General features: G+C 45.1%; 1 protein-coding gene across 1 annotated transcript in view; it reads left to right on the forward strand.

The window, feature by feature from the left end:
* Positions 1 to 857: 857 nt before the first annotated feature.
* Positions 858 to 25,279, forward strand: part of LOC111155072 (inhibitor of carbonic anhydrase-like) — a 32,308-nt gene continuing 7,886 nt past the window's right edge. Inside the window, exons 1-13 of the mRNA XM_022515107.1 lie at positions 858 to 1,028; positions 5,184 to 5,292; positions 6,220 to 6,381; positions 7,633 to 7,780; positions 8,573 to 8,628; positions 11,501 to 11,679; positions 13,062 to 13,235; positions 14,002 to 14,017; positions 14,128 to 14,270; positions 16,419 to 16,509; positions 17,737 to 17,769; positions 20,536 to 20,691; positions 23,779 to 23,920. Of these exons, the coding sequence (XP_022370815.1) occupies positions 945 to 1,028; positions 5,184 to 5,292; positions 6,220 to 6,381; positions 7,633 to 7,780; positions 8,573 to 8,628; positions 11,501 to 11,679; positions 13,062 to 13,235; positions 14,002 to 14,017; positions 14,128 to 14,270; positions 16,419 to 16,509; positions 17,737 to 17,769; positions 20,536 to 20,691; positions 23,779 to 23,920 (1,493 nt within the window). The 5' untranslated portion in view covers positions 858 to 944. The remainder of the gene's footprint in view (positions 1,029 to 5,183; positions 5,293 to 6,219; positions 6,382 to 7,632; positions 7,781 to 8,572; positions 8,629 to 11,500; positions 11,680 to 13,061; positions 13,236 to 14,001; positions 14,018 to 14,127; positions 14,271 to 16,418; positions 16,510 to 17,736; positions 17,770 to 20,535; positions 20,692 to 23,778; positions 23,921 to 25,279) is intronic.

The raw sequence follows: 25,279 nt of genomic DNA on the forward strand, positions 1-25,279 counted from the left end.
ATATCATGTAAGATTAGAGTATCCAATGTCAAAAGAAAGACTAATTCAGTAGGCTCAAGATTCCTTCCCATAGGTTTCTTTCATCTTTTTTTCCCCAAGGTGACATTCACTAACATCAAATCAATTATTTAAAAGTGTACAATTCAGTGGCATTTAGTATACTCACAGTGTTGTGTGGACTACCATTTCTGTCTAGGTCCAAAACAGTTTCATCACCCCAAAAGAAAATCCTGTACCCATTAAGCAGTCAGTACCCATTCCCTTCTCCCCCAGCCCCTGGCAACCACCAATTTGTTTTCTGTGTCTATAGATTTGCCTATTCTAGATAGTTCATGTGAGTGGAATCGTACAATGTATTGCCTTTCATATCTGGTTTCTTTCCTTTAACATATTAATCTTGAGGTTCACCAATGTGTAACATATAGCAGGACTTCATTCTTTTTCTGGCAGAACAATATTTCACAGGTTGGATAGACCAGATTTTGTTTATCCATTCATCCACTGATGTACATTTGGGTTGTTTCTGCCTTTTTGACCAGTGTGAATAGTACTGCTATGAATATTTGTGTATGTATATTAGAGTACCCATTTTCAATTCTTTAGGATATATACTGAGGAGTGGGATTTCTGGGTCATATGGTAATTCTGTGTTTAACTTTTGGGGGATGCTTTTGGCTTTTTTCTCCAAGGGGGATGGCATAATCAGTGAAATAGAAGTTGAGAATTAACATGAGCCATGCAGCTAACCCAATTTTTGTCTACCCCACTCAACGAACCCTTTACCTTTCACCTCTTCTACCAGCAGAGAAAGATGAGTGCTGTGGGTGCCTTACAGTTCTGGCCTCTGACCCCTAGGGCTGTGTCTGGCTGTCCCTGGGGAAACTGTGAGGTGGTGCACCATCTCAGATCATGAAGCCAGTAAGTGCTCCAGTTTCACTGCCAATATGAAAAGAGTCCTTCCAGTGGATGGTCCCCACATCACCTGTGTGAAGAGAAACTCTCACCTCGAATGTATCAAGGCCATTATGGTAAGTTGCAGCTGCCAACAGGAGAGTGGAAGAAAATTCATACTTCCTTTCTCTGTGCTTGTTATTGTTTATTGCTTCAGAACAACTTTTTTCCCACAAGAACTAGACCGTGCTTTAGAGGAGAAAGAAATAAGCTGAAGACCTGAAAGTACCGGGACTGTGTGTAGAAAAATAATATAGGTGCTCAACATTCATTAATAGTAAAAACAATAATAGTAATTAAACAACTAATAAAGAAGGATTCATTGAAAATGCCTGTAATAAAGCAAAGCCAGACTGCACTGGAAAATCCATAAAGAGTCAGAAATAAACAAAAAGTTGTAGTTTTACCCTTATTACTTAACATTGTTTTTGGAATTTCCCAGCAATAATAAAATGCATATTGGATAGAAAGAAACAAATAAAATATCCATATCTTCAGACATTTGCATGCCTGGAATGTACAGTGGGATCAAGGAAAATATTACTCTAATTGTGAATAGGTTATATAAATTTAATAAATTAAATTTAATTAACATATCACAATGTCATTTTTGTATATCAGCGGTCATTAGTTTGGCGGAAAGTAGCCCAAAATTACAACTCATTTTCATTTAAAACAATATACTATAATTCTATTATACTATAACATAGTCTACTATAATATAATAGAAAAACATTTCAGGGGCACCTGGGTGGCTCAGTCGTTAAGCATCTGCCTTCGGCTCAGGTCATGATCCCAGGATTCTGGGATCGAGCCCCGCATCGGGCTCCCGGCTTGGTGGGAAGCCTGCTTCTCCCTCTCTCACTCCCCCTGCTTGTGTTCCCTCTCTCGCTGTGTCTCTCTGTCAAATAAATAAATACAATATTTAAAAACAACAACAACAACAAAAAAAAACATTTCAGGAGAAAAATCATAGGAGAGATCTGCAAGATTGTTATAATACAAAAGTTAGGACAAACAAAAAACATTTATCAATGAATTAAAATATATGTCATATTCCTAAATGGGAAGACTAAATATCATATACTTGTATAACTTGCCACATAATAAGTTTAATATAATTTTCATCAAAATACAGTTTTTTTAAAAGAATCAATTGAATAATTATAAAAATCCTAAGAAAAAGCACATGGATGAGAAAATAAATAGTATTATGAAAAAGAAAATTAGCATGGGAGTGGATGAAACCTACTTGAAACTTGAAAAATATTTAAGTAGCCATGTTACAGAGACTAGGGTCCTCGTGTAGATGTAAGAGATCTGGAAGAGAACAAAATTTGCATATTTGCAGCTTTCTTTACATACATTCATCCATCTCCTTGTCTATGTGATATGAGGCAGATGTCAACTATGATCAATACCCAACATCAGGGCACTAGGGCTCTAGGTTTAATAAATTTAAGTAAGATACACGTGGATTTATGTAGATTTATATATGATAAAGTAAACTTTCTAAACAAATGGCTAAAGAAAAGATTCTTTAGCTAGACAACAGCTAAAAAAACAGTTAAAGTTTCCTTTTAACAAGGAAAATCAAGTGAAATGTTTAATTCATTTACCAAAACAAGATCTCAGTTTGACTCAATTTGACTGATAAAGATAGACATTACAAGATAAATCACAGAGGTAGATAAACTTGGAAATGTAGAAATTATAGATCTCTGACAAAAAAAAATTTAAAGCCTTAAGCATATGAAAATATATTCACATCAGCTATGACAAACCAGCTAGGGCAAAAACTAGATAAAAATGTCATTTAAATATATAAGAAATGCTTAAGAATAATAAGCTATAATCAAGCCACTCACAGAAATTACAAGTAATAAATAATATAAACAACAAGGGAAAAGTGTTCATCCTTTTTTAAAAATTTTTTTCAAAAGATTATTTATTTATTTATTTGACAGAGAGATCACAAGTAGGCAGAGAGGCAGGCAGAGAGAGAGGGGAAGCATGTTCCCTGCTGAGCAGAGAGCCCGATGTGGGGCTCAATCCCAGGACCCTGAGATCATGACCTGAGCCAAAGGCAGATGCTTTAAACCACTGAGCCACCCAGGTGCCCCGTGTTCATCCTTTTTAATAATAAAATGCAAATAAGTGCAAATAGAGCCATTTCTTAAGGTAACAGTTTTTACCTAGAAATGTAATAACTTCTCTTAAATGATAGCATTTTTTGCTGGTAGGTTTCTGTGACAGTAGGGTATATTGCTATTGGCATTATAAATGATAAATTCTGTGTTATTTCTGGAAAACACTCTGGAAGTATTCAGTAGGGGGCATAAACATGCACACAAACTTTTATTTATTTTTCTCTAATTCATCAATGAGTGGGGGGAATGATTTGTTACAAGAATTAGACCTTATACAATTGTGGGAGCAGGTTAAACACTTTCTGTGGCACTACTCTCTTTGCAACTGCTCTTGGAGCTTGAGGAGGAGGCAGCCAGGAAGGGAAGATGTATGTAAAGTGGAGGAAGAGCAAGAACAATCTGGAACCTCAGGCATGACCTGGAGCCCATGGGTGTAAACTGAAACCTCTGACTCTAATTGCTTCTGACCTTGACAGTGTTCACTAGGCCCAGTGGCCTTCTTTTCCTTTTACCTTTATACTAACTCCCTCCTTTTCTCAAGTGAATTTAAGTTGGTTTCTGATACATGCAACCCATATATATTAATTATATATAAACATAAATACATAAGTATGAATACATACGTAAGAAAAAGATGGGATAGGGAAAAAGGAGGCAAGTATATTGAAATGCAACACTAAATTCAGAAAAAGCCTAGGTTACTTCAAATGTCATATTTTTTACTTCAAATGTTACATTTTTAAAAAATTTTATTTCTATTCAGCGTAACAGTATTCATTGTTTTTGCACCATACCCAGTGCTCCATGCAATCCATGCCCTCTCCAATACCCACCACCTGGTTCCCCCAACCTCCCACCCCCCGCCCCTTCAAAACCCTCAGATTGTTTTTCAGAGTCCATAGTCTCTCATGGTTCACCTCCCCTTCCAATTTCCCTCAACTCCCTTCTCCTCTTTAACTCCCCTTGTCCTCCGTGCTATTTGTTATGCTCCACAAATCAGTAAAACCATATGATAATTGACTCTCTCTGCTTGACTTATTTCACTCAGCATAATCTCTTCCAGTTCCATCCATGTTGCTACAAAAGTTGGGTATTCATCCTTTCTGATGGAGGCATAATACTCCATAGTGTATATGGACCACATCTTCCTTATCCATTCGTCCGTTGAAGGGCATCTTGGTTCTTTCCACAGTTTGGCGACCATGGCCATTGCTGTTATGAACATTGGGGTACAGATGGCCCTTCTTTTCACTCCATCTGTATCTTTGGGGTAAATACCCAGTAGTGCAATTGCAGGGTCATAGGGAAGCTCTATTTTTAATTTCTTGAGGAATCTCCACACTGTTCCCACCAACAGTGTAAGAGGGTTCCCCTTTCTCCACATCCCCTCCAACACATGTTGTTTCCTGTCTTGCTAATTCTGGCCATTCTAAGTGGTGTAAGGTGGTATCAAATGTCAATTAATAAATGAATTTAAAAAATGATTTCCATGATGGGTTGGGAAATGATCCAATGTCATTTCTGAGAAGAGGCTGTGAGGTGGCTGCTTCTCACAAGAAGGGAGGAATGCTGGGCTGACAAATACTTGAAGAGGGAATCCAGATCTGTGAGTGCAAACCCCGACTTCTTATGGATAGAAATATTCAATAATTCACTCATTCGCTTACTCAGTAAACATTTATTGAGCGCTTACGTGTAGTAGGTGCTTCTCTGGGTACAGCAGGAAAGTTCAGCAGGAAAACACACACACACACACACACACACACACACACACACACGCACACACACGCAAGTGTCCCCACCCTGGTAGAGCTTACATTCCAAAGAGAAGGGCAAGCAGTAAACAATGAAAACTTCTTAGGTGGTTGATAAGGGCTAAGGAAAAAACAAAGAGGAGTCCAGCATTCATACATGAAGTGGTAGTTTTAAGATGTGGCTGGAGAGAGCCTCGCTGGGAAGGTGACATTCAAGCAGACACTAGGGAGGGAAGGAGGTCTGACCCATGCAATATTTCTGGGTCAGTCATCCCTGGCAGAGGGCTAGGTTAGGGCTCCCTTCATGGTCTGGTCTCTTCTATTTCAGGCCAATGAAGCAGATGCTGTGACTCTTGAAGCAGGTTTGGTGCTTGAAGCAGGGCTGCCCCCCTTCAATCTGAAGCCTGTCGTGGCCGAATTCCATGGGTCAAACATTGGTGCGTTCTTCCTGGGGCCCCAGGTCTCTGATTTGACACTGCAGCTATGGGGGAGAAGGCAGGGTCTCTGCCAACATTTCATCTGAAGGGAACAGAATTGCTGGAGCTCTTTGGATCAAAGGAGGCTGTCATCTACACTGACCCATAAGGGTTGGAATGTTGACTCTCCCTGGGAAGCTATGAGCGGTGTGCATCCTAATGGAAGTGCCCTTGGTGCTGCTGGATAAGGGGGGGCAGGGCTTTCTGGGGTCCATCACCTACCTGTGGGGCTGCGCCATTGGGAGGCCCATCTCTGGAGACACACAGACCTGGACAGGCTCTTCCCGGTGCTGAGTCCCCTGCAGGTGCTACAGAACATGGGTTTGTGAATGCCGTCAAGAGAGGTTTGGTGGGGGGGAGTCGAAGAATAAGGTTTTGCCTCCTCCCTGTTCTTGCCCATTAGTGTCATCAGTGTGTGCGTGAGCACAGCCCACCTCAATCGGACTCCTATTTGCAGAGCCCTGGCAAAATCCCAGGGTACCCCTGCATCCTTCCTCTCAGACCTTCACCACTGTGTCTGGGCTGCAGACGGAGAAGCCAAGAAGGGAGAAAAGCCTTTGGGGAGAAATAGTAACGTCACAATGACTGGGAGTTGAAGATCTTCCTCAGAATGCCCTGCAGGCCCTATAATAGCTGGGGGCCCCCACCCCCATGTCTCCACTGGCTTGGAGGGGCTGGCAGAAAGACACTAGCATTTATTGCCTTAATAAGGGACTTCCCCCTATCCTGTTAATCAAAGGCTTTTTTCTTTTCTTTGTCTACCTGTTCATCAGGGGATGGTGGAGACCCTAGGATTTCCCTAAAGTTGCCCATTGCACGCCCTCTGGAAGATTAGCTAGTGACTGTGGTATCTTCCTTTGGCCCTTCTTTCTCTCTGCTCTTTTGCAGAGTCACAAACCTTGCATTATGCTGTGGCTGTGGTGGAGAAGGGCAGTGACTTCCAGCTGCAACAGCTCCAAGGCAAGAAGTCCTGCCACTCGGGCCTAGGATGGTCTGCTGGGTGGTACCTCCCCATCCGGATACTTCTTCCTTCTGACTCTGTTGAAGAAGGTAAGCTGGCTGAGGCTGGGTGCCTTCCGGCAGGACTCCTACTCCAGTCGCCCGCAGGGATTGCAGTGGGGCCATACAACCACTATCCGGCATATTAGTTTCAGGAACTGCGAGATGGGGTGAGGACAGCCTGCTTTAAGTGTGATCAGCTAGGTTTGTTGCAGCAGCAACCCTTGGGAACTGAGAGCTGAGTCTTCTCTCAGCAAGGGTACCTTGGTGTCTGATCTCCTGACAGCCCCGAACTCATTGTAACCCCAGCAGTTTGGCTTGACAAGGAAGGTCACTGAGGCTCATGAGAAAGGACAATTCCCTTCTGGCTTCCCAGGAAGGCTTACTGGGAATTACAGCCACACCATCAGCAGTCGGCCTTTGTGCCTGGGGTAAGGGCTTGGGATGGAGCCAAGAAGAGAGGAGTGGACTGGAGCCATGATTTCTTTTGTGTGTACTTCTTGTTCAGTTATGAAGAGCCAAGGGAGCCTAGGGTGCCTCTTTAGCCTTTGGAAGATGATTACAAAGTCTTTCTGTGCTTTTGAGGCCTGCCAGCTCTGCAGCATTCATGTTTTGTCTATAATAGGACAACAGGCTGCTGGGGTCAGATGGAGTGCTATAGCCTGGGCCACAGCTCTGACCCCGTGTGCCCTTTCTTGGGGTCTCCCTTGCTTCAGTGTCAGACAGTGCTGGATGTCTGTGTGACAGTTTGTGAGGTGGCTGTTGGCACACCCCCTTACCCACTACCAGGCAAGTTACCCCAACCCCCTTCCATGGATTCCTAGAAGAGGAATCCCCATAAACTACCACAGCCCCTGGTGCCAAAGGGGAGAAGGCTGGATGGGATCATGCCCTGAGGTAAGGAAGGATGTTCAGAGTCCCCAGTGTCTGGGGTTCTGCCTGCCACACCTAGAGCCTCCGTGGTGGTGAGTTAACAGGGTGAGTTAACAGGGATTGCAGCTTGGTTCCGTGTAGTTCAGCCACCATTGTGTCTTGAGTGGGCAAGCTAGAAAACATCTGGTGGGCTGGGGCCCCAGGCCCACACGTCAGTGTGATGTCTGAACACCCTGGGCCATCCACTTCCTCAGCCATGGGCACTGTCGGCCACCTCTGCACATCTGCTTCCTCAGAATGGTCCTGGGAAGTGTGTTCCACCTCTTGGGCTCTCATATAAGGCCACTCGCTCACACACATGCAACCTGGAGGTCCCCAGCCAATTCATGCTCTGAGGTTCCTTATGTCTCTGTTAAGCAGCCACAGCAGAAATGGCCAAGATCTTCTCTGGCAGCTGTGTCCCCTGTGCGAACAGGGAGGTATTCCCCAAGCTGTGTCAACTGTGTGCGGGGAAAGGGACAAACAAGTGTGCCTGCTCCTTCCAAGAACCATACTTCGGCTACGCTGGTGCCTTCAAGTGAGTGGGAACACCCCCCATTCCTCCTCACTCTGATGCCAGGGAAACTAAGGTACAGGAAGTGGACACAGAGCCTGCCCAGACCACCTGGGGTGTCAGTGTGAAACCCAGGGTCCTGAGTGCCTCCCATGGCGTGCTCTCACTCCTAACCATCCTGAGGAGCAGTCTACTGTGTGGGAGCCCATCTTCTCTCTCTATGGCCTAGGGTCTGTGTGTTACCCTCCTGGACCAAGGAGGGCTGAAGGGACAAAACTGTATCTGGGACTCTGGGATTCACAGACACAGGTTTGGATTTCCAGCTGGGCCAAAGGCCAGGACCTCCCAGCTTGCTTCTCTCTCCCTGAGCATCTCCCTATGTCATGGACATGTGCCTGCCTCTCCCTACCTCCTCAGCCCCTGCAGAGGGGTACAAGAGACAAGGCTACTGCTCAAAAGCAGAACCAAACAGTCCAGGAATCCAAGGCTATCCTGGATTATCCTCCGTATTAGGCTTTAAGCCTTTATTAAAACAAAAACAAAAACTAGTTGCTTTAGGTTGCCTTTGAAGGGGAAGGTGAAGGTCTTGCCCTCTTATCACTCCCCGCCCCCAGAGTTACCTGAGTTATGGCTTACAGAGCTCCTGCCTGCTTCAGACTCAGGTTGGCTGTGGAGGTATAAAGGCTCCTCAGCTAGGTCCATGGCCTCTGAGGACACACTGAAGCCTGGGAAACTGTGGGCAAAGCCCTGTGAGCCAGTGGTCAGGGCAGAGCAAATCATGGGGACTGGCCTAACGACTACTGTCTTGTTCCTCAGGTGTCTGCAGGATGGTGTGGGGGATGTGGCCTTTGTGAGGCATATGACAGTGTTTGGTAAGTGCTGGATGAAGACTCATGTGAGCCATCTCCTGGCCAGGGCAGATGGTTCTGGCCTGAAAATTTCCCTATATCTAGAGATGGGTGATGACAAGACCCTTAATGGAATAGGAGAGTTTCTATACAAAAACCATTTCCATTACTTGAACTTTGTTTAGTGTTTAGTTTGTTCAGTCTATAAATCTACTAAACAAATTTTCTAAACAGTAACAATTTGTATTTATTAATTAATAAAATGAAACAAATTTTAATAATTTAATAACTCAATTCACTTAGCCACTGCAATATCCATTTCAAATGTAATCACACTCTCCCAAATGCTTCAGTATAAATGGTTCCTAAATGTTATAAACATGTTAAACAAACAAATTATAATGATTTCAGAACTTATTAGCATATCTACAATTAGATGTGTTGCAAAAGCATTATTACTGTGGACAAAAATATATTTCTTTCTGGTTTCTATATTAAAAAAACGCTTTTAAGGGTTGGGGGCAACTTATCAGAAAGAAAAAAAATAATATAAATTTAAGACAAATTGAAGTTACAGAATCTGGGTTTTGTTTTGTAACCAATTAAATTTCTATCAGATATGAAATACACTTATATCGCTTAAGATATTTAAACCAAATGTACATTTAGTTTGCTAGGTTCATTTTTAAGATCAATGTCTGCTACCTCAAGGGGAACTTTAAGTCCTCACTTTTTACATGGGCCTTAGTTCCTTACAACCTAGTGTATTTCTCTAGAATGAAGTAGGAGCTCGGTGTCCTTTGTTGCCTTGTTTAGCTGTTCACAATTCACTCCCCCTTGATTATTACACAGTGACCTGGTTTGTTAGCATTTTGGCAATTGAGGCCTCTCCTATTATTTAATGAGTGGGGTCATCTAGGGGTTCCGTCTCCCAGACTCAAGTTGTTCCAGATCCTTGTCATTGTTACTTCCTGTGGGCACCCCAGTGAGTACAGTTATGTTGCCAGGGGCCAGCATCTTCTAATGCCCACCCTGAAACGTTTGAAAACATCTTCATTTTCTGAAAATACCAGGTTGTCCCAGAGTGTCCTGGTTTCCCTTTGCTGGAAGTCACTTGTCTGCTAATATTTAAGGTCACTCACTGCCTTTTAAGTAGCAGTTTATGATGATCCACCAGGCTTTTGCGGTACAAATGAAGCTTAGTGGGGAGCTGCTTCCACCACTGGGCCCCTGAGTGACTGATGTCGAGAATTCTTTCTTTCTGAAGCTATGAGATCATATTCATTCTTTTAATTTAATTCTGACATTACTAAATCATTTTAAGTTTGTTCTTTCGATATAAAGATTTAAAGAGTATTTTCTTTACAACCTACCTAAGTAAACTTGTAACCATTTACAATAATTCTAACTGTACTCTTTCTCTTTTAGTATGATCATGCATGAACCCCATAGACCTCTACGAGTCTGCTAGGGCTGCCATAACAAAGTACCACAAACTAGGTGGCTTAAGCAATAGCAATTTATTGTCTCACAGTTCTAGAGGCTAGAAGTTCAAGATCAAGGTGTGGGTAGGGTTGGTTCCTTCTGGAGGCTCCTTGCTTCTCCCTTAGTTTCTGGTGGTTTGCCGGCCATCTTTGGTGTTCGTTGGCTGTAGTCACATCACCCCACTCTACTTCTTTCCCTTCATGTGACATTCTCCATGTGTATGTATGTGTGCATGTGTGTGGTTTTTATCAGGACACCAGTCATATTGGATTAGGGGCCCCACTACTCTAGTGGGACCTCATCTTTAATTAATGACATCTGTAATGACTCTGTTTCCAAGTAAGGTGACATTCTGAGGTACTGGGGATTTGGATTTCAACACGGAAATTTGCAGGGTCACAATTCAACCCAGAATACCTTCAAATACCTAGACAAGGAGAACCAAAGAGCCTGTTTTCCTCACAAGGTTTTCTGGTCTTCTTTCTACATATAGAGTATGCCGAGTGGGCCCCTAGGCCTCCTTCAACTCTTCCCCACCTTTCCTCAGCAGCCTTTGCCTCCAGGGGCGGATGCTGCTGTAGTCAGGAGACCTGGACTATCCTAGCATGGCCGTGCATCAGCCTCAGACCAGCTGACAAGTCACCTTCAGTCTCTGAGCCTGTCTCCTCATCTCTAGGGGATCATCCTATTACTGGCCTCCCCTGGTTGCTATGAGGATTAAGTGAAACAGAGCCTGGAGAGCCTTCAGCACCATCTCTGGTGTGCTGTGGGTGCTCAGAAAATATTTGCTATCATCATTCATAGCAGAAAGTTACACGTATGTGGGGATACCCTGAGGGGACCTGAGCAAGGGTGCCTCCTAGCCCTCCCTATCTATCTGCAATGAGAACCGGCCATTTTGCCTCCTGAGGCCTCAGATTCCTCATAGGTATAAAACATATTTGGAAAAGATTCTCTTTCAGTCTCTTTGGGTTGTTAAAAAAATTATTAAAGGAGACCAGTTAGGTGATACAAACAAACTTGAACATTTCACAAAGTGGACGGTCTCCTTTTTGAGAACTGCAAAATGGAGCAGAAGGCAGGGAGCTTCTATAGGGTAAAGAACACGAAGAAACAAATACAATGTATCTGGTTGGCTGGGGCCACACAGTCAACCTTGTCTGGGGTGAAAGGGCTCAGAATTGGCTTTGTGTCTGGGGACTGGCTGGCTGAATATACTTTGTTTTTGTTCAAGTGGAGCATTTACAAGGACACAAAAGTTGTCTAGATTTTGACTTGCTTCTGTGGCCCTGGGGTACGAGCAGGGCCTCGAAAGTAATTACAACAAGGTCAGTTTGTGATTCAGGGAGCAGCAGGGACCACGGCTCATGGCTCTGCCTGCAGTCGGCTCATCTGGGCTTTCCTCCTGCAGAGAACCTGGCAAACAGGACTGATCATGATCAGTATAAGTTGCTCTGCCCGGACAACAGCCAGATGCCTGTGGATAAATACAGGGAGTGCAACCTGGGCCTCTTCCCTTCTCATGCTGTCGTGGCTCGAAATGTGGGGGGCAAGGAGGACTTGATCTGGGAGCTACTCAACCAGGCCCAGGTATTCCCACCCTCTACCCTCACCTCCTGCTTTGTGTATATGGCGGGGAGGGGGTGGGTCTCTGCTTAGATTTGGGGCATTTCTTACAGTCTCTTCTAGCCACTCTGAAAGTTCTTTTGGGTGTAGGGCAGGAACCATGTCATACATCATCTGCTTCACCAAAAAACCTCTCAGTCTGTATTGTTAGAGGCAACAGAGGCTCTGAACCTCTCACCTGGCATCATCCACTCCATGGACCAAAGACTCCATAGAAGTGCCTCTTTGCTCCATTTTTTCCTCTTCAGTTCTAAAGGGGTTTTCAGGATGCGGAGTAGATGCCCCTCCTCCATGGAGTGTTCCGCTATTATCTTACTGCCATGGGATCCTGCCCTCCTCAGTTTCCTCAGTGGCAGGGTCCCTAGCCATGAGCATTCTCTCTTTCTGGTGTTGGTGACAGCATCTCCTGGCCAGCCCTCATCCATTCCCTGTCCTTGCTCTGTTGGTGTTCTCTGCTCAGCACTGGGGGTCCAGAGATGAAGTGGACAATGACTTGCCCTTGAGTTGCTTTCAGACAAGTGTGAGGGACTTGATGAGAACACATACAAATTATCACCAGATGAAATGGTACAACCTTGGGGACACAGATTGTGTACTTTGTAGAGGACAGAGGAACTGATTTGCAGGGTACATCTGGGGAGATTATTGAGCCCTAGGTAGGAAGCTGTGCATACCCCCAGGAAGGGAGGAGATTATTTGCCAATGAGGGCAGCAGGTGTCTTTTCACATAGAACTGACACAAAAGCAAAAAGCAGATAGTGGAAAGAGCTTGGGGGTAGGTGCTATAGTCAGGAAGGGCTTTGGGCCAGTTAGTGGGAGTTGTTGGCAAAGGGCCCTTCCATATTTTGGAGGCTAGAAAGTTCCCAGCTGGTCCTTTAGTGGCAGACCTGAGGTCAGAGAGGAGCCCAGGACTCCTGACCTCCAGGCTCAGTGGCAGGATCACTAGCTGTTCTGGGATGAAGACTTCCAGAGCTACTTGGGACAGTTGGCTGGCCAGGAGACAGGCAGCTTTCACTGCCTGCCCTGTGGGAATTTGCCCTTGGAGAAGGGCAGCTGCATGGGACTTGGCAACCATACCTCTTGGTGTGGATCTTGGGGAACAGCCCCTGGCCATTTCCCTGAAGCTGCTCATGGCAGACCAGCTGGGATTTGGGTAAAGCATTCCCTGGAGAGAGGTGGGAGAACCCCAGGAACCATAGGGGCTTTGGTGGGCTTGGTGCTTTGTCTTAGCTCTCAAGTGCTCATATTTTCTCCCTTCCAGTTTTCCTTGTCTGTTTGGGTTTGTTATCCCCTCCCCTTGCTTTGCCAGCTCCCCTCCTTCTCTTTTTCTTTTATCCTTTGAACAGGAACATTTTGGAGAAGACAAGTCGACAGAATTCCAGCTCTTTGCCTCTCCTCATGGGAAGGACTTGCTGTTTACAGATGCTACCCGTGGGTTTTTAAGAATCCCTCCTAAGATGGATGCCAAGCTATACATGGGATATGAATATTTTGCTGCCACTCAACATCAAAGGAGAGGTGTGTAAAGTCCTGGGAGGGCAGCAGAGGCAGGAAAGCCAGAGAGGCTTTCCCAGTGCCTGCAAACCTCACCTTATCCAACCGTCATTGGCTAGTGGAGCCCAAGGGAGCTACCAGCTGCACTGGGTTAGTGAGGGGATTTTCTGCTGAGTTGGGGAAAAGGCCTGAATTATGAGATCACAAAAGGGTTTTGAAGACCTTCAGATTAGAGTCAACTTGAAGTAATGATGGTTCTTGCTCCTGTGTTTTAACTAGGGATACCCCACCCAGTGGCCGGTTTATATGACAGGAGAAAATAGCACATCCCAAACTGAAGTGGGAACATGGCCTCTGCCACTATCAGGAGTGAATTTCCAACTCTTGCCTTCCTCTAGATCCCTATGGTTCATTTCTTCTTTCTTCCCTTACTTTTGTCTTCATTTAGTCAACCAATAGTCAATGAGCATCCACAAAACCCACTGTGTTAGATGTGGCATACTGTGGTGAGCAGACATGGGGGTGGGGAGCAATCAGGCCCACCCAGAGGAGTACACATGACTACCAACTGGGGAATGCTACTGAATGGGAGAACCCAGTCCTTTCAGAACAAACTCTGGAAGGTCCTGACCTTCTGGTGCTCAGAGAGGGCTCTCCTCAGGAGGACATACTCAACGAGGTGAGGTCAGGAGAGTGGGGAACTACTCTGCCTTCACTACTCTTTCTGGGTGCACAGTTCCGCATTTCTTCTGGAGGATGATAGGCAGGAATGAGCAGTGATGTGGGCCTGAGACATGCCCACTCTGCTGCTGTCAGTGAGGACCCTACTGGGCAGCCTTTCTGTAGCCAGTGGCACTAAGCTCCCAGACACATCTTTGGACTTCTTTTGGATGCCTGGCTTTTCTCTACCTGTCCTAGGTGTGGAAGACCCCCAGAGGGTGCTGTGGTGTGCAGTGGGCCACCATGAGAAGGTCAAGTGTGATGAATGGAGTGCTGTAAGCGGTGGTGCTTTACAGTGCACCACAGAGGAAAGCACTGAGGACTGCATCGCCGCCATCACAGTAAGGTCGCCTCACCTCCACAGCTGGGCTCAGACACCCAGACATATGGCCTCTCTGCCCTCTTCCCATATGTCTTCCTTTTGGCTATGAGACTAAGATGCACCTATTGTGAGCTGCTCCCACCCTCCAAAGCCCCACCCAGCTCTACTGAATGTGCCACTGGAGCTCAGGCTGGCCCAAGGTCCAGACTCCTTAGGTGCTCAGCTCTGGAGTCCTGGGAGCTCTTGAGTATGGTCCTGTCTGGGAGCTGCAGGAAGTGGGGTGACATCCCAGGGGGGTGGTCAGGGCCCCTGTGGATCGTGAAAGCAAATCAACCTTAGTCCTTGAGTTGTAAGTATAATTTTTTTTGGTGCTAAAAATATTATATGCTGGAAGAGAAATGAAAGATAAATAAAATCATTTACAACTTTATAACTCAGAGATCATTACCTCATAATTTCTGAGTTACGAATTATGTTATTAGCTTTCCATTTCTCTATGAGCAGATAATATTTTTGTGATTAGAAAAAATAAATTTAGGGCGCCTGGGTGGCTCAGTGGGTTAAGCTGCTGCCTTCGGCTCAGGTCATGATCTCGGGGTCCTGGGATCGAGTCCCGCATAGGGCTTTCTGCTCAGCAGGAAGCCTGCTTCCCTCTCTCTCTCTCTCTCTGCCTGCCTCTCCGTCTGCTTGTGATCTCTCTCTGTCAAATAAATAAATAAAATCTTTAAAAACAAAAAAAGAAAAAATAAATTTATAATAAAAGACTAAAAAATTGACAAACTCAGAAGACATACATTCTTCTTTAAGAAGATATTTATTTTGATAAACTTTCCTAAGACTAACCCATACATTAAGATCTTGCAATTTATACAGTCTCCTTAATGTGTCAATTTTAAGGATTAAATGAATGAGTTCTCAGAACATTGCCTAGCATATAATAAGCAGCCAATAAACGTTATCTATTGTTACTATTTAAAGTCAGCACAGTAGGTGCACTTTCTTAGGAAATGGAATATTCATTTAAAATGTTTTTAATGGCTGCACAATATTCCACCAAGTATTTCTGCTTCAATTTATTTAACTGATCTCTAAATGTCTACATATTAATTATTTGCAAATCCTTTGGTATTGTAGATGATATGGGATTGAAGATTTTTGTTCTATAACCTCAATATTTCTGGATATATCATAAGAAATAATAATAGTTAATATCTCAGAAGTTAGTTACTATGTGCCAAACATGTCTATGGGCTCTTAACTTGCATTAACTTATCTATTTATTTATTTATTTAAAAGATTTTATTTCTTTATTGTTAGAGAAGGAGGGAAAGAGAGCACAAGCAGGAGGAGTGGCAGGCAGAGGGAGAGGGAGAAGCAGACTCTCCGCTGAGCAAGGAACCTGATGTGGGACTCAATCCCAGACCCCTGAGATCGTGACCTGAGCCAAAGGCAGACGCTTAACTGCCTGAGCCACTCAGGTGTCCCACATTAACTCATTTAATCCTAACAATGAGCCTATCTGCCCATTTGATGGATGAAAAAAATGTGTATAGAATAGTTTTTAAGTATGTGTCCTTTGGAATAGTCAGGTCCAGGAGGCTATGTGGTATACTGGTTATGAGCAGGAGTTAAGGACTTGAACTGTTTTAGTTTTAGTGACTATCTATTGGAGAAATTATTTAACTTCCCTCTGCTTTACTTTACTAGTGTATAAAAGGGGAAGAATTATATAGTACTTACCTTATTGGATTTTGTGAGGAATACATGAGGTACTCTCTCTTTCTCTCTCTCACGCGCAAATAAATAAATAAATAAATAAAACCTTTAAAAAGAGAAACAGTAAATACAACCCCTGAGTCTGGACATGTAGATTACTGAGTGACAGTGGTCACAAAGAAAATGTGGTGAGGGCATAACCAGGACTCAAGATGGGTCTAATGAGAGCTTGGAGATGCCAGGGAGCAGGATCTGGATTGGGCACTTGTTCCTGGGTCATCATGTCCAGTTTTCTAACCCCCATGGTGATACAGGAGAAGTTTTGGGTGGTCCATGATGTGATGAATCAAAAGGGCATATGACATAAAGCCAATGAGATAGATACCTCTGAGGGTTAGTGAGATAGGAAACGGCTTCACTGTTGTACTACTGATTTATTTCTTAACTTCAGAAGGGAGAGGCCGATGCCATGACTTTGGATGGAGGCTTCATCTACACAGCGGGGCAGTGTGGTCTGGTGCCTGTCCTGGCAGAGAACTACAGTAAGTGGGAGGGGGGTGCCTGTCAGTGTTTTATTTTCTCTGGGCCATGGACATAACAGCATGGACATAGAAAGAAGGAGAAATGATCTAGTTCATTGTTGAGATAACAATTAACTATGGGAGAGGCTAGCAGATAGTATCCTCCTTCCCCAGAATCAGAACCAATGAAGATATGGACACAGGAGTTAGGCAGAAAGAGATGAAAAGAGATGTTTATTACCGAAAAGGTGATATTGGAGGTCATGGTACAGAGCTGGCCTCAGGGCTCGCCAAATTGCCCTGGAATTAGAGTTACCCACTAGTTCAGGAGAACAGGTCTGTTGGCTTACCCTGGCTGAAGGCAGAGGAGAATGCATATTGTCATAGAGCATCATTGAAAAGATCTAAACCACCCTCTCCCCACTGTTTAATGAAGAGGGGCACAGCCACATGTGCCTCGTTCAATACTTTTGCTAAATTTACTAGTCCAAAATTAACTCACCCCAGCTGCACTGGAATGTTGAGGGGTGAGGCTACAAGGTCATGTTCTTCAGTGGGGACCCTTTCACATAAAAACAAATAAAGCTGGGGAAAAGAAGATTTCGCCAATATAATTTATCAAGCTCCTCATCTGTTAGGCAGTGAGCAAGAAACCATTATCCTTCAAACAAAACAACTCTGTGAAGTAAATAATGGTAACTCCATTTTACTGATATGAAAACTAAGAGTTGTACTGATATAAAAACTCTTATAAAAACTTCTCTAAGCTTAGAGAAGTTGAATGAGTTGTCCAAGGTAGAATGATATCCAGGTTTTCTGACTCCATGGGCCGTTTTTTTTTTCCCTCCAGCATAGCAAGAACATAATGATTGCCTACCACAATCCAGAGCTCTGAAGGGAAGGAAGATGTCAGGATGGCTTGAATCACACAGCTAATGCAAAACGATCTTTTCCAGATCTTCAGTAGTCTCTGCCCCTCTTCAAAGGGCCTCTCCTTTTCTTTCTCTGCAACTCCCTGAGTGTTGGGGAGATTCTGGGGCAGAACCTGATGTTCAAATGGCAAAGGTCAGGGAGAGGGGTTAAATGGGCCTGCAGAATCTTGGCTTGTTGAGAACCAGTGACAAACTGCTTAGCTGGTTTCTTATTTCATTCCTCACTCTTGAGACTGAGAAGCTCATGACTTTGGGTTGAGCAATATGAGAGCTTAATGGCATGTATACCGATTGCTTTTCTTTTCAGTGCCTACAGATGGGTCTACGTGTGTAAATACACCCGTGGCAGGTGAGTCAGCATCAGTAACACTGGGGCTCAAAGGTAAAGGCCATCGTTGGGGAGAGGGTGAGAAAAATCTTAAAAATGAAGCAAAGTGACTAGAGTTGTAAAAAATAAAATAAAAACAAGGAGGATGAGCTACCAGCACTACGGCTTATTGTTAAGGAGCAGATGTGTCACAAAGCTGTGGTTCTTCACAGACAACGAAGGACTCCTGCTTGCACTCTTCCCATTTACTCTCCTCAGCTGTCCTCCAGGCTGTGGGCGTCATTATCCTGTGTGGATGGGGAAAGTGAGGCCCAGGGCCATCAGCCAGGGAGTGGCTGCCCCTGGGCTTGAGAAGAGGTGGTGTGACTGGAAGCACCTTGCCCTTCCTGATACACCACCTTACTCCTTGCCACGTGCTGCCTGCCCTTCTCTGCCCCAGGAGGCAGGAGCCCATTCCTGGCACTTCTGGGCCAAGTGGAGGCTTCAGGATAGGAGAGTCCCCGCTGCTCTAGCGAAGAAGAGGGGGAAAATGAGCTCTACCTTTTAGCTTTCAGCCAGCTGACTGTAACAGCGGAGGCGTCCATCTTGTCTTTAGAATAGACGAGGTGACAGGTTCTCCCGTCTGTGTGTCTACATAGGCAGGGAGGGTCTGGATCTGTCCCTGAGTACGTAATCTTGGCAAAACAGAGCAGTATTTCTCAATCCAGTGTAGTGCCTGGACTGGCTGCATCAGCATCACCTGAGAACTTGTGAGAAATGCAAATTCTTGGGCTCCACCCAAATTCATCGAGTCCAAGGATGGGGCCACTGCTCTGTGTTTTAACAAGCCCTCCAGCTAACTCTGATGCACACTGGGGTTTGAAAACAACTGTGGTGGAGGGTCCTGGGATTAAAAACAGGTGCTCACTTGGGTTTGGCCTTTCTTATGGGACAGGTAAACTGGGGGAGGTGGGTGGGTTTCGGCCACCACAGCACCAGTGGGAGCTCCGGTCCCTGCTGAGCACAGGGTCACAGAAGCCCTGCAGGCCCACACCCCACCAAGTCTTCTAGAGTGCAGAGCTGCTCCCCTGCAGCAGCTCTCCTCCATGTGCCACAGGACCCAAGCCCCAGGATATGCTGTCCCTGTCCCCCTCTGCTTTTATGGCTAACAGTGTTCAGTGAGTTGTATCATCATCCCCAGCCCTAAGGGCTGGCATTTCATCAGCCATGCAGTCTATTGAGTATAGAATATGTGAAGTCAGAAAGAACTCCGCTTCAAGAATGGTTGAAATTTCCAGGAACTGCAGTGATACACAAATGCAAGTCACCAAAGATGCTTAGAAGACAGTTCAGGGTGGCTGGCTGAGAAGGAGAAAGTTAGATTTGAATAGAGACAGAGGGGGATCAACTCCAAAGACAAAGACACACCCACCCACACACACCCACACACACACACACACACCCCAGATGGCAATAATTAATGCCATTTGTGCAGAATTAGTTACACCTTCAGAAAGGCACTGTAATAGTATTTGGCTCCCAGAACGGTGTAATAGAGCACAGTCTGGTAAGCCAGGGCTAGCTGTGGCTTCAGGAGAATCTGCTTCACTGAGAGAGGGGCTCTGGTACTGCTTGTGCCACTAGCAGCATGGTTGGAAACCCAACAACGTAACCTCCCCGTCATACCCTAATCTACAATGTGCCCATATAAGCACATCTGATCCCCCGAAAATCCCCCTGGACGGGTATCATTGTCACCATTTTACTGAGGAGAAGCTGAGGATCCTAGACACTAAGTGACCTGTCCTAGGAAGTAACTGGCAAGGCAGGTCTTCCACCTGCCACATTCACTTCCAATTTTTCCAGGTTTGACTATGTAGAAACCCAAACCATGATGGCAAGAAAGGAAGTGTAGTAGGGAGGGGGGTTTGGAGTGGTGGTGGAGGACCACATTATCATCTAGTTCTGAAGATTTAGGATTCTAGTTTTCTTATAAATTCAGATACACTCTTTAAGCCTCCATCAAAATGTATAATTCAGTTACAGAGTATTGGGATAAGAATATACCAAATATCCATTGTGTTCCATTAGAATCAAGAACATGAGAAGAAGTCTCACTCCTACCAAAGACACTTGGTATTACTTTGCAAGTGAATGCAGTATGACTAAAAAGATTAGAAACATATTTTTAATATTGGAGAAAAAAGATTAAATTGTCACTATTAGAAAATGATGTTATAAATCTAGAAAATCAGAGACTTTAAAAAAGGAGTTATTAAAGCTCTTTCTTTTGGACTTCAACAGAAATATTTCAACAGGTACACATATGTATGTACAAGATTTACATAGATAACTTGTAATATGGCAAAGTTGGTCACAACGGAAGTGGCCACCAGTAGGGGGATTACAAAATATGGCACTTCCATATAGTGGAACATAACATAGATTCAACCAGTAAACAGAATGGGACAGCTGCATCTACTTTTGCTGAATCAGTTTATCATTGAGGGAGAATAAAGCATCTTTCAGTAAAGTATATACAGCAGGAGTCCACTGAAAAATATGTGTAAATATTTCTGGATGCATATATGTAGACACATCCAGAGAGCAGTAGTGTCAGACTGTTTGGCCCCATACCTAATAATGATAATTATTGGGAGAGTATTCTGCTAGAGCAAGGTGAGGGGTTCAAGCTACTCCCCCTCCCCTGGGAGAGTGGCAGGCAGAGACTAACTGTAGCAGCTCTAGAAGACATTTTCAGAAGATCCTGGAGCTACTGAAATTGCATTTTGATATCTCTGTTGCAAGGTCATTATGTCGTGGCAGTGGTTAAGAAATCAGATCCGTACTTCACTTGGGACTCTCTGCAAGGCAAGAGGTCCTGCCACCCCGCGGTTGGTACTTCCGCAGGCTGGATCATCCCCATGGGTTTAATATACAACAAAACCGGGTCCTGTAAATTTGGTAAGTGTGTTCTGGGAGGCAGTGCGGCAGCCCCTTCCTTTGGCCTGTACCTGTATTGTACAGGAGTTCAGTTCAATGGCAAGGAATGTCAAGGGATGGCATGAATGGGTAGGGGGGGTCAAGTGCTGGGCAGACATTACAGGTGAGCTTCGCCTCTCCTTGAGCAGGTGCTCCCCCTTCTTCTCACCTCCTTACTTCTGAAGGGAATGGCTTGGTCCAATGGGCAGATATCAGGGAAATGCCCTACTCCTTATGTGTTACAATGGGCTCAGGGAACAAGCCTGGGTTGCATAGCAAGAGTGGTGTGTGTGTGTGTGTGTGTGTGTGTGTGTGTGTGTGTATTGTTTTCCCATATAAACCAGATTCGTTGTTTTGTAAAAACCGAAAACTATATACCAGTAAGTCCTTGAGTGCTTTTTCACTTGCATCCTTATCTCCTTCAGATTCTCGTATTTGTCATTTTAGCAGTACTCTTGCCAGTACCTAAAAGTCTCCTGGTGCCCTGCTTTTCCCAGCCATCTGACAAACCCCACCTCTGCACAAACACCATTACCTGCTCTCTTCACTCTCTGCACCTTGGCAGCTAAACATGGCTGGAGAAGTCATGGGGTAGAACAGTTCATTCCACTGGAAATGGTCCAGCTACTGGCCTCAGCGGGCCTCTCGCAGTCACACCCAAACTGTGTCGCTGCTCCACACCCCCACACTTCCCAATAATTACCCTAATGTCCTCATTGTCCACACATTTCCAGCCCACACCCATCTACCACCCTTTCTCAGCACATGACTCATCTCAGCTGTAATAGACATCAGAAACGGTCAAAGTTTCCCCCCTCACCATCCCACTGCCAAAGCTGTGGGCTCCTCATGACTGTATCTGCTCAGCCTCCCCTGACCTATACTCTGGGTATAGGCGCCTCCCCTTCTCTCCTCCCTAGAGCCTTATACCCTTGGTTACTAGTTCTCTGTCTGGTATAGCCAACAATTTCTTTCAACATTAAACATCCCCAGTGTTTTCCATCTTTTAAAGTCTTCCTTCTCCCAGCAGTCTCGCCGAGCTTCTGATTTGTTTCTCCTCCTCCTTGCTGCCAGACTTCTTAGCAGCATGGTCTGAGCCACTCATCTCCCACTCACTCCTCCACTCCCTGTCCTCTGGCTTCTCTGCATCATTCCATAGGAACAACTCTGTTCAAGGCTACTGGTGATCTCCATGTTGCTCAGTTGGAAGGTCTTGCTCCAGTCCATTCCTCTATGACCTCTCTTTCTTCAGATCACCTTAAAACACTATCTTCTGACTTCTGTGAAAATGCTGGTTTGATTTTTCTTATACCCCTACAAAGTCCCCTTTCCCAACCTGGTTAATAAATGTTTCAATTGCTTAAAGCAGCTTTCTTCCCCCACTCTAAACCCAATCCTCAGGCAATCACATCCATGCCTACAGCCTCATTTGCCATCTAAACAAATAATATGGGCATCTGGGTGGCTCAGTTTGTTAAAGGATGTCTTCAGCTCAAGTCATGATCCTGGAGTCCCAGGATCGAATACTGGATCAGGGTCCCTGCTCAGCAGGGAGTCTGCTTCTCCCTGTGACCCTCCCCTGTCTTGTGCTCTCTCTCTCTCTCTCTCTCAAATAAATAAATAGAATCTTAAAAAAAAAAAACAAATCCTGTTAAACATTAAAAACTAGGCACATAGCCAGCTCTAAATAAATGTTTGCTATTATCACTATTATTAATATTATATCTATATGTTGATAACTGTTGTGTCTTTATCCCTAGCACAGATCTCTCTTTGACCTCCACACCTGTGTATACTGAACTGGCTATTTGACATTATCTAGTTATTATCAAAAAAAGTCATTATCAAAAGACATTAAGCTCAAAACAGAATATATCAGCTCCACTGAGTCTGCTCCAGAGCTGTCTAGCTCAATGGAGGACCCTACAGTCCATCCACTTGCCCTAGCAGGAAACCAAGCTGTCATCCTCCATGTACCCATCCATCACCAGTGATGTCCCTCTCCACTGTCTCCCTCCCCTTGTGCTACTCTAGTCCAAGCTGCCCTCACCTCTCCTGGACTATTACAGTAACCTGCTGCCTGCACCCCACATCTGCCCTGGATTCCATTCATCCCACTGGCAGACCAGTCCTTGCGAAGCACACATCTGGCTATATCTGGCCCACAACTCCTGTCCCAGCATTGCTGTAGCCCTTCAGAAGCTCCTCATTTCTCTAAGGAAAAAGAACAAAATTTACACAAAGGTGTAAAAGTGGGTCTGGACCTTGCCTCCTCTCCACTCACTCTTGCACTGGGTGGTCTAGCCCAATGGCCTCTTACTAACCTTTCTGTGATCTTTGCCCCCACCCCCACCCCTGCCCTGGGCCTTCACAGATGCTGCTCCCTGTCTGGGAAACGCTTGTCCTTTCACCCTTCACTTAAGTAATTGCTATTCATTCTTCCTCTCTCAACTTGAAGTCTCTCCCCTATTCCTAGGTCTGTACAAGATTCCTTTATGTGAAGCTGTATAGAACATATTCTTTCCCATTGCAAGCTGGGGTTGGGGATATAAATTCACTAGTGTGGCTACTTGAGTTATGACTGTTGTTCATGGGCTTGGGTTCCAGGAGCATGGGGCCTGTGTGATGTCCTCACCATAGTGCCCTGGGGCCCAACATGGGGCTTGGCATCTGGGCCTCTTGGCTGTTTCCTGGATTTGGAGTCAAGATGAAATATCTTATAAGGGAGGGCAAGGGCGGCAGAGGTCAGGAAAAATGTGGGAGAGGTTCGACTGGGTGGGCTTTCAGTTTTGTTCTCTCTCTGTTAGGATTACATCTGTGTGTATACTTCCAAACCTCCACCCGGTGCCACTTCTGTTCCACAGACCCTTGTCCCAACTTCAGCCAGTCCCCATTTACTTTGCTCTAGTTGCAACTTTTTTTTTATTCTGTAATGTTCTTATTTGTAATAATATGGTACCAAATCCCTGAATGTGTCTCTACATCATTCAAGGAATTCTAGGGACAAAATCGGAGGCTTTCTTGCTAACATAGGTGAGAAGAGCTGACCTACTGTGTTTTCCTGCACAGATGAATTCTTCAGTCAAAGTTGTGCCCCTGGGTCTGACCTGGATTCCAGGCTCTGTGCTCTGTGCAGTGGTGGCAGCAGCCCAGGCCACACCTGTGCTCCCAACCACCACGAGAGATACTATGGCTTCAGCGGGGCATTCAGGCAAGTAGTGTCTGTGCACCACCTTTTTCTTGGGCACCAACCCAGTGAACCTCTTGTCCTTTCATCTTTTCTATCACCCCAGGATCTGGCTGCTGCATTTAGGAAGAACCAGAATTAGAAAATAGAACCCTAAATTCCCACTGGCCCCAAGGTGTCAAGCCCAGCTCCTTTCTGGAGCGCTTTTCTGCAGATCCAGCTGACTTAGGGTGCCTGAGGAGAAGCAAGAATGAGGGGTGCAGGGTCACAACCCTGGGTCCACTTTTTTTCTTTTCTTTGCAATTGTGGACAGGTCACAGAATCTTTCAGAGCCCCAGTTTAAAATCAGAGGATGGGCACTCGACCTGTGCTTCTTACACCTGGCTGATGAGTACATTTAAAAAATAGATATTCCTGGGCTCCTTCAGCCCTTCAGGAAACTTTATTGAGCAACTATTAATGTGGCAGGCACTGGTCTAGGTAGAGGGGTCATAGCAGCAAGACACAAGTAGCTCCCTTGCCCCCCGCATCTCAAGAGGGTAGGACAATGAACATAAACAAGGGCCACTCACTTCCTGACTGTGCTAACTGCTACAAAGAAACCAAGGTGGGGTGGTGTGGTAGTGACTTGGGTAGGGGACAGTTTTGGAAATGGTGGTCAGAGAAGGCCTCGAAAAGCAGGACTGTGTGAGCTGAGAATTAAATATTGGAAGGGGATCAGGCCTGAGAAAAGCTGGAGGAAGGGTATCAAGGAAGAAGGAACAGCCAGGACAAAGGCATGAAGCAGGGCAAATCATGTTGTGTTGAGGCCAGAACAGAAGGCCCTGAAGGGGGGGGACATGGCGGGTGGGGGCATGGGTGTGCACAGGTTGGAGCTGAGGCACTGGATATGTCTTAGTGCCCTATCGGCCTGACCAAGGAGGTAGAGTTAATTCTAAGTACGCTGGAGGCATGCTGTGTGAATCGGGGTTGCGTGGCAACTGGAGAACACGTGAGCATCTAGGATGGACTCCTTTATTTGTCACACTGCCAGACGACTTTGTCCTGCCATCTCCAAAGTTGTGTCTCTTTCATAAGCCATACATAATGACATATTTTCAGATTCTACAACATCAATGTACACTGAACATGAAACCTAGGCTAAAATAGGGTTGGTTTTTGTTTTTTGTTTTTTACATCGCAAAATACTTTGGCATTAGGGTTGATGGTCTTACTGGTGCTAATATGATAATATCAGAGAGGACTTAGAATTGTCAGAGCTTTGTCTTGAAACAAAACTCGCCCTCTTCCTCAAACGAAGTTCAACACCCACAGAACAATCTTAGCTTCAGATGGCTCGTTATCTCCACCACCTCCTACCTGCATTTCCGCTCCCATGGGTTT

This window comes from Enhydra lutris, unplaced genomic scaffold (genome assembly GCF_002288905.1).
Source record: "Enhydra lutris kenyoni isolate GAN:26980312 unplaced genomic scaffold, ASM228890v2 scaffoldscaffold39, whole genome shotgun sequence".
In the NCBI taxonomy this organism is placed as follows: domain Eukaryota; kingdom Metazoa; phylum Chordata; class Mammalia; order Carnivora; family Mustelidae; genus Enhydra; species Enhydra lutris.